This window comes from Mirounga leonina, unplaced genomic scaffold (assembly GCF_011800145.1).
Source record: "Mirounga leonina isolate KUSES-001 unplaced genomic scaffold, KU_Mleo_1.0 Mir_200, whole genome shotgun sequence".
NCBI lineage: Eukaryota > Metazoa > Chordata > Mammalia > Carnivora > Phocidae > Mirounga > Mirounga leonina.
The window spans coordinates 15,975,275-15,984,291 of record NW_023270503.1 but is presented as its reverse complement, the minus strand read 5'-3'; the positions used below and the strand labels follow the sequence as shown (position 1 = coordinate 15,984,291).

Genomic DNA, 9,017 nt, shown 5'->3' with positions numbered 1-9,017 from the left:
TCAGGTCCTGGGATGGAGCCCCGCATCAGGCTTCCTGCTCCGCGGGAAGCCTGCTTCTCCCTCTCCCACTCCCCCTGCTTGCGTTCCCTCTCTTGCTGTCAAATAAATAAATAAATCTTAAAAAATATATATTAATGTGATCAGACATGAAACAACATACATTTGAATTTATATTGAAGGAAAATAAAACTTTTAAAGTATTGCATTGTCATTATTATGAAGAAGTTAAAAAAAAAAAAACAAAAACCAAGCCCCTTATTCATGATGCACAGACAGAGCAGCTGATTCTAATTATCTGTCAGGGGGCCGAAAGCACATTCTTGAACTCATTTGTGCTTCGCTTTTTCCCTTTAACAGTGTTCGCAAGAACATATTCTTAAGGGATTCAGCTCCAAACATTTTGCTCAATTCCTAATGTGGAATTTAATATCTGTTTCCTCTTGTTCGTCCCTAACCAGGTGATGGGGACCCAGCAGCCCGGGTTCCAGATAAAGCCTCAGTCGGCTGACGGGATGCTGCCAGGTCTGGGTGTCCTTTTCACTTCATACTCCGTCTCTCTTTTTTTTTTTCTTTCTGTTTTTTGTGGTTTTTTTAAGATTTTATTTATTTATTTGACAGAGAGGGACACAGTGAAAGAGGGAACACAAGAGAAGCAGGCTCGCTGCGGAGCAGAGAGCCCAATGCGGGACTAGATCCCAGGACCCTGGGACCATGACATGAGCCGAAGGCGGATGCTTAACGACTGAGCCACCCAGGCGCCCCACTCCGTCTCTTTCTTCCCTGGGCTCTTCTACTGCTGGACAGGTGGTACAGCAAGAGGACAGACTCTGGAGCAGGCAACCCAGATTTAGACCTCCTTCGTTCGCTAGCCGTGTGACCATGGGCAAGGACTGCACCTCTGTGCCTCAGTTTCCTCATCTGTAAAAGGGAAATGGAACAAGTACCTAACTCATCAACTTGTTAGGTAAAGGAGTTAATACATGTTTACTGCTTAGAAAGACAGCTGACGCCTTTTCCGAGCTACTCAGGGAAGGGTCCATACGGCGTTGTTTTGCGTTTCCGTCGTAACTTAAAGGGAAACTTTCACAATGTCCGGAGCCCTTGATGTCCTGCAAATGAAGGAGGAGGATGTCCTCAAATTCCTTGCAGCGGGAACCCACTTAGGTGGCACCAACCTTGACTTTCAAATGGAACAGTACATCTACAAAAGGCAAAGTGATGGTATCTACATCATAAATCTGAAGAGAACCTGGGAGAAGCTTCTGCTGGCAGCTCGTGCCATTGTTGCCATTGAAAACCCAGCTGATGTCAGTGTCATATCGTCCAGGAATACTGGCCAGCGAGCTGTCCTGAAGTTCGCTGCTGCTTCCGGAGCCACTCCTATTGCCGGCCGCCTCGCTCCTGGAACCTCCACTAATCAGATCCAGGCAGCCTTCCGGGAGCCGAGACTGCTGGTGGCTACTGATCCCAGGGCTGACCACCAGCCTCTTACAGAGCCGTCCTATGTTAACCTGCCTACCATTGCTCTGTGCAACACAGACTCTCCTCTGCGCTACGTGGACATCGCCATCCCTTGCAACAACAAGGGAGCTCACTCAGGGGGTCTGATGTGGTGGATGCTGGCCAGGGAAGTTCTGAGCATGCGTGGCACCATTTCCCGAGAACACCCGTGGGAGGTCATGCCTGATCTCTACTTCTACAGAGATCCTGCAGAGATTGAAAAGGAAGAGCAGGCCGCTGCTGAAAAGGCTGTGACCAAGGAGGAATTTCAGGGTGAATGGACGGCCCCAGCTCCTGAGTTCACTGCTACTCAGCCTGAAGTTGCAGACTGGTCTGAAGGCGTGCAGGTGCCCTCGGTGCCTATTCAGCAGTTCCCTACTGAAGACTGGAGCGCCTAGCCGGCCACTGAAGACTGGTCTGCAGCTCCCACTGCTCAGGCCACTGAATGGGTAGGAACAACCACTGAGTGGTCTTTTTTTTTTTTTTTAAGATTTTTTAATTTATTTATTTGAGAGAGAGAGAATGAGAGAGAGCAAGCACAAGAGAGGGGGGAGGGTCAGAGGGAGAAGCAGGCTCCCTGCCGAGCAGGGAGCCCGATGCGGGACTCGATCCCGGGACTCCAGGATCATGACCTGAGCCGAAGGCAGTCGCTTAACCAACTGAGCCACCCAAGCGCCCAACCACTGAGTGGTCTTAAGCTGGTCTTCCACAAAGGCAAACAAAATGGAAATAGAAATGGAAAATGTTGACGGAAAATAAACAGTTTGTAAAAGTCGAAAAAAAAAAAAAAGACAGCTGACATGTAGCTGTTGTTACCATTTCCATTCTTCCAAGCTTCCTTGTGCTGAGCATCTCATCCCCAGTTGTGCGTCTCAGTCTGGGGCGGTGCTCCTCCGGGGCTAGGATGGTGACCAGTCCAACATGGTGCTGGGGCTGCTCAGGACTGCTCAGGGCACCAGGATCCATTCCCTGCTCCTACCCTGACCTAGCTGCTGTGTCCTGGAACCCTGGTGTGCTCAAATGGCTCGCTTTACCTGTGTTCCAAGACTTCGATCCCTACGGCTCTGGTGCGGCAAGAAGCTGGGTGGCGGGTTGCCTCTGACCACTAAGAGCATTATTTGCTTACCCCAAGGTGCCTGCAAATGTTTTCTACGTGTGCTCTGATACGAAAAGTGTCTGGAAGCACTACTTACAGCAATCAACTGAATGTCAGTCCTGATTAAAATGAAACCTTTAGGGGCACCTGGTGGCTCAGTTGGTTAAGCATCTGACTCTTGGCTTTGACTCAGGGTCAAATGCTCTCAGGGTGGTGAGATCAAGCCCCCGCATCAGGCTCTGTGCTCAGCGGGGGTCCGCTTTTCTCTCTCCTTCTGCTCCTCCCCCTGCTCTCTCTCTCTCTCAAATAAATAAATTAATTTTTAAAAATTTGTAAATAATTAAAAAATAAAACCCTTATCCTTCGGAGAGCCCTGAGCCAGCTCTTGGTTGGAGCGGCTGTCACTCACTCCCTTTTCCCGCTACAATGAAAGAGAATCTCAGGTTTGTCAGGTCAGCCCCCCAAGACTCCATGCATGCATGGAGTCACGGAGACCAGGTTTAGTCAAGCAGGGGTAACCTGTATTAGTCTGATGAGCGGGAAACAGAGCCAAGGTCCCAACTGTGTCGTCCCCTAACTCAGCGTGTCCCAGAACTTCCTGCGCATGGGTCACCTGGGGTTCTGCTACTACATCCTCCGATCCAGCGGGTCCGGTGGGGCTGGGACCCGCTTTTCCTAATCAGCTCCCAGGAGGCAGAGGCTGCCAATCTGCAGACCCACGGGAGCAGCAAGGTCCCCAACCCACCCGCGCCTTCCCTTGCGGCACAAGCAGGCTTCCCTGGCAGACTCAGCACAGCAGCAAACGGGCTGGCCTGTGCCGTTGGCCCTGAGGGTGTATCAGTGAGGCTGACCGCTTTCAGCTGAGACAGGCTGGCTGAGATAGGTAACCAATACAACCTGAGTCCAACCCAGCCTTTGGACTCTCTCATGGTTGGCTGGTAAAATATATATATATATACATTACCTAGTAGCCACATTTGTCTGTAGTAAAACCTTATAAATGGTGTCCCCAAATGCACTTGTTTAACACAAGGGGTTGCATTGCTGCAAGGTTAGCAAGATGACCGGGGACAGGAGCCAATAATCACCGGTCCTATCACAGCCCCAGGGCATTTTTCTGGGGTTTCATTGTACTTGTTTTCCTGTAATCCCTCACTACTTCATCTCCGAAGGACTTTTCTCTCCTGTTCGCTGGGGAGGAAGAGAAACCCCAAGCAAACCCTGAGTTGTTTTCTCAATATAACTTCCTTGAAAGTGTGGATCGTGTGTTTAAGTAGCTGAAGTCACGGGGGCAAACTGTACCATTCAGGTATGAGGATAAGCACAACAGTTTAGAGATAATGCATGCATGGAGTCAGGGCAGAAATCCCCCAAGCCTTCTAGAATAAAAGCATCACTGATCAGAATTAGGTGACTCGCTTGCTCCTACCTGAAGATGCAATTAAGGGGGCGCCTGGGTGGCTCAGTCAGTTGCGCTTTAGACTCTTGGTTTCAGCTCAGGTCATGATCTCAGGGTGGTGGGATCGAGCTCCCCCTGGAGACAGGGGCTCAGCACTCAGCTGGGAGTAGGCTTGTCCCTCTCCCTCCCCCTCTGCTCCTCCCCCTGCTGCATGCGTGAGAGCGCACTCTCTCTCTCTCTCAAATAAATAAATAAAATCCTTAGAACATAAAATAAAGATGTAATTAAGGAACATCTAAACATGGCAGCTGTAATATGAACTATGGCACGAGTTGTTTCTAACAGATGAAAATAAAATTTAAAAATTAAGATAAATTCAAAAAAAATTTGAGATTCTGCCCCAAATTCAGAGCCGGACCTTGGCCAAGCGCCGTAACGGGAACATGAACAAATGACAACTAATGTCTCAACAAGCACCTACCTTCTCTCCCACAGGCCCGGCCACACTCACACGGTGGGCACGGTGGGCACGCTGCTGAGGAAGCTGAGGCCGACGGAGGCTGCCGGGCTGCTCGGAGGCGGAGTGAGAGACAGAATTTGTAGCCAGCCCAGCACGCGTTAGAGCCCGCGTTCTAGCCCCGTACTGCCTCTGCCAGGTCACTTCCTCTGGCTCTGCTGTCAGCTTAAAGGGGATTCAGAGGACGCCTGCGGGGTTCAGTCGGTTAAGCCACCCAACTGACTCTTGATTGCTGCTCAGGTCATGATCTCAGGGTTGTGAGATCGAGCCCCGTGTCAGGCTCCACGCCCAGCCCAGCGTGGAACCTGCCTAAGATTCTCCCTCTCCCTTTGCCCCTCCTCCCTTAAAATAAATAAATAAATCTCTTAAAAAAAAAAAAAAGAAAGAAAAGGCGGGCGGTGGGGGTGGGGATTGGGCTTCATTATTCTGAGGGTGGCTTCTGGCTTTAACATCCTATGACCCCCAGTGCCCCAAGTAGGCACCCAAGGTTTGGCCTCATGACTTTGGCCAGAGCTTTGGTTGCTCTTGAGTCCTTTGTCAGAGCTGTCACGCTCCCATGGGTACACCTGGATCGTCCGAGCAGCCGGGTGCTAACGGTAACTACATTCTTGTTGGTGCAGAACATCTGCCAGTGGCATGCGGGATTTTTAGGCATGTTTAGCAGATCCTTTTGACTGAATCGGCATCACTTTTGCAGTGAAATGAGTCCACCCTCAAGGTGATCACATGCTGATACTCAGTTGTGACTTTTCTTTCTGAACGTTAATGATGGTAATGAATGTTATTAATTAGCCTCTCGAGTCTGATTAGAGGCTTAAGAGTAGACCAACCCTTCCTGAATAGTGTCACATTTTGCAAACATTATTTTGACTTTTCATTGTAAGCCAAGGGTGGGGCAGGCCCACTGCAGTCATGAAGACACGCGCTCTGACTTGGGGCTCACATGGGGCCCCCAACCCCGACTTCAAAACCCGTCTCCTTCCGCGAGGCCAGCAGGTCTCTCAGCATCTTTCAGGGCCCGGTGAGGCCCAAACCACGAGGGGGTTGTCTTGTCACCGTGTTACGTCTGCGGTGATGGTGCAAAAGCAGGGAGGAGAAGCACTGTCCCTGATAGGGATTACTGTTAGGAAATCATGACCCGCGAAGGCACATTGGCTGCTGCGAACCCGAGGACGGTGGCTTTCCCACGGAGAGGCTTGCTGCGTCCCGTTCCTTCTGTGGAATGCCATCATTGCTTGAAATACGGTGGGACAGACAATCTGTGGTCGCTCGGACATGGGTCTGGCAGACACCTTTTTTTTTTTTTTTTAAGATTTTATTTATTTATTTGAGAGAGAGAGAATGAGAGACAGAGAGCATGAGAGGGAGGAGGGTCAGAGGGAGAAGCAGACTCCCTGCCAAGCAGGGAGCCCAATGCGGGACTCGATTCCGGGACTCCAGGATCATGACCTGAGCCGAAGGCAGTCGCCTAACCGACTGAGCCACCCAGGCACCCCTGGCAGACACCTTCTTGACAACGAACGAAGTCAGTCTCTCACTTCAAGAGCAACGGACTGTGTCAGTTGCCAGTGAAAAAATGTGAGCTTTCAGGCAAAAATTAGAAAAATTTGGATTTTCAGATACATTTTGGAAATGTATCTGCTATAGCGAGCTGACAGTTTCCCAATACTCAGAGACTGGTTTGACAGGATCAGATATTTGGCAATATTAATAAATGTAACTTTAAAATACCACATAATTAAATGTGTGGGAGAGGGCAGATTTCCAGCAAGTTCTGCCAGTACAGCAACACAGAGACTTCTCTGCCCTTCAGCGAGGGATGGCCATGACCTCCCAAGAGGGCCTCAGCATGAGAGCCCCAGGGGCAGGGGTTTGGGGGATTCTTCCCTGGGGGCCTCTGTCTCAGCTCCAGGAGTAGCTGCTTCTCATGTTTGCTATTCTGTTAGCGCCCTCTTCATTTCCTACTAGCCGGTCCCTTGTTACTCCAATCCCTGTTAGAGTTAGTAATTTTTTTTGTTTTAAGATTTTATTTATTTATTTGACAGACAGAGAGAGAAAGCACAAGTAGGCAGAGCGGCAGGCAGAGGGAGAGGGAGAAGCAGGCTCTCTGCTGAGCAGGGAGCCCGATGCGGGGCTCGATCCCAGGATGCTGGGATCATGACCTGAGCCGAAGGCAGTTGCTTAACCAACTGAGCCACCCAGGCGCGCGAGTTAGTAATTCTTGATACTAAACTTTTCCTGTTTGAATTACTGTGTGGCTTCTTTCTCCTAATCGGATCTAGGCTGATACAGTAGGCCTTGCAAGCCAGTGCTGGGAACAGAGCCCCAGGAAGAAAAACCAACCAGTACAGTCATTACTGAGAAGGGAGGGGATTCCTGCCCGTCCCCCTCATCTTGGTGAGTGGCAAGAGCTGTCTACTTGACATGGGGGGAGGGGGGTCTGGGTTGAAGGAGAAAGTTTGGAACAGCTCTTTTAGGTATAAATAAGGAAGTTAAAAGTTAGAACCAAATAGTACCCACATTTTGAGAGTACATAGTTCTCTCACCTGGGAAGTTTTTGTGATGTCATCCCTTCAGAACAGTTAAAAAGTTTGGGAATGAATGCTCCAACGAATCCAGGTTTGGAAGTAGCTAAAATAAAGTTGGCAGTAAGAAGTTAACAACACAGGGCCCCCAGGGAGGACAGCAAAGAGGAGATCGATCATATCAGGCACGTGAACAGAGTTGGAGAACCTGCAGCTGTCACAAGAAGGGAAAAAAGATCCAGTGGGATATTGGACTGATTAATAAGGGTCACAGTCTTTTTATACAGAGTTGAATGTCTAAGAGCTAAAGCAGTTTAGAATTTAACCATGACCATGGTCAGATGTAGAAACCTAAACGTCCATCCATGCATGAATGGATAAAAAGTGTGGTACCTACAAATAACAGAGTATTATCAGCCTAAAAAATGGCAATCCTGCCATTTCAACCCGGATGAACCAAAGCGTGCTATGCTAAGTGAGATAAGCCAGGCATAAGGGACAAATACTACATGATTCCACTTATATAAAATTTAGGACGGTAGGTCTCATGTTGTGTTAACATACACACAAAAAAACAAAACAAGGCGCAAGGAAACTTTTGAAGGTGCTGCTTATTAGCTTAATTGTGGTGATGGTTTCATGAGTGTATGCATATGTTCAGACCCATCAAATGGAACACATTTAATATGTGCAGTTTTTAGGTTAACAGTTATACCTCAATCAAGCTCTTTTAAAATAATTTTTTAAATCGAAATAAAAATAATAAAAAACACCCAATTAAAAAAACAAAAAAACTGGGGTGCCTGGGTGGCTGAGTCGTTAAGCGTCTGCCTTCGGCTCAGGTCATGATCCCAGAGTCCTGGGATCGAGCCCCGCATCAGGCTCCCTGCTCCACGGGAAGCCAGCTTCTCCCTCTTCCACTCCCCCTGCTTCTGTTCCTGCTCTCGCTCTCTCTCTCTCTCTCTCTCAAATAAATAATCTTTAAAAACAAAACAAAACAAAAAACAAAAAAGAACTTAATGGTGAGCAGACAACCTGAAGATAGACCAAACTGAGTCGTGGGGGCAAAAGGTCATGAGCCAGAAGTTTCCTGTTGACACAGGCTGCCGTGGGGGAAGGGTGTGGAGAGCGCCCTACTGCTTACATTCAGGCCAGGACACAAGAGCTTTAGGGACAGCCACTGAAAAACCTTGGCAAAAAATACTGCTCTGAAATTACACTAGACGCTTTCTCCTCTGTGTGGTCTTTGGCAAGTTACTCAATATTATGTTGAGAGGAGTTAGATGCGTCACTACTTGAAATCCACAGGCTAATCCTGTAATGTTCAGGGCTGGCCACTGAGCACTTGCTATTTCCTCATCTAGAACAGGACCACCAGCCCAGGACAAGTGAGGCAAAGACTTAGTCTTTGGCAGGTACTTTTTGCCCAGCATCTTTCCTCATCTCCCTTCTTCTCTCTCACTCCTGGAATAAACGGTATAGTTTAGTTTCCACATTGGACAATGATCTGATTTCCAGCAAGAATACATACAGCTACGGGGCACCTGGGTGGCTCAGTCGGTTAAGTGTCTGCCTTCGGCTCAGGTCATGATCCCAGGGTCCTGGCATCGAGCCCCGCACTGGGCTCCCTGCTCAGCGGGGAGTCTGCTTCTCCCTCTCCCTCTGCTGCTCCCCCTGCTTGTGCTCTCTCTCTCACTCACTCTCTCTCAAATAAATAATTAAAAAAAAAAAAAGGAATAAATACAGCTACATTTTACATGGTGGTCCAGTACACACACAGCTATATATAAATTCTGGGGTTTAAGATTTTATTTGAGAGAGCGCACGTGTGCACACGAGCTGGGGGAGAGGCAGAGGGAGAGGGAGAAGCAGGCTCCCCACTGAGCAGGGAACCCCATGGGCCTTGATCCCAGGACCCTGGGATCATGACCTGAGCTGAAGGCAGCTAGCCACTAAACTGAGCCACCCAGTGGTTTAATC

At 48.9% G+C, this 9,017-nt stretch overlaps 1 protein-coding gene across 2 annotated transcripts; it reads left to right on the top strand.

Annotated features, from left to right (window-relative positions):
* The first annotated feature begins 993 nt into the window (after positions 1 to 993).
* On the top strand, positions 994 to 2,257 carry LOC118025036 (40S ribosomal protein SA-like). 2 transcript variants are annotated; one of them, XM_035027372.1, is made up of 2 exons: positions 994 to 1,960; positions 2,182 to 2,257. In XM_035027372.1, exon 1 carries the CDS (start codon positions 1,089 to 1,091, stop codon positions 1,896 to 1,898), a length of 810 nt encoding a protein of 269 aa, XP_034883263.1. In that variant the 5' UTR covers positions 994 to 1,088; the 3' UTR covers positions 1,899 to 1,960; positions 2,182 to 2,257. The 2 variants fall into 2 exon arrangements, with proteins under 2 accessions (XP_034883263.1, XP_034883264.1); XM_035027373.1 differs by having other exon boundaries at positions 994 to 1,969; positions 2,191 to 2,209.
* The last annotated feature ends 6,760 nt before the right edge of the window (positions 2,258 to 9,017 follow it).

Bases quoted from the DNA above. Each gene is read 5' to 3' on its own strand.
- LOC118025036 (XM_035027372.1), top strand. From the start codon at position 1,089: ATGTCCGGAGCCCTTGATGTCCTGCAAATGAAGGAGGAGGATGTCCTC.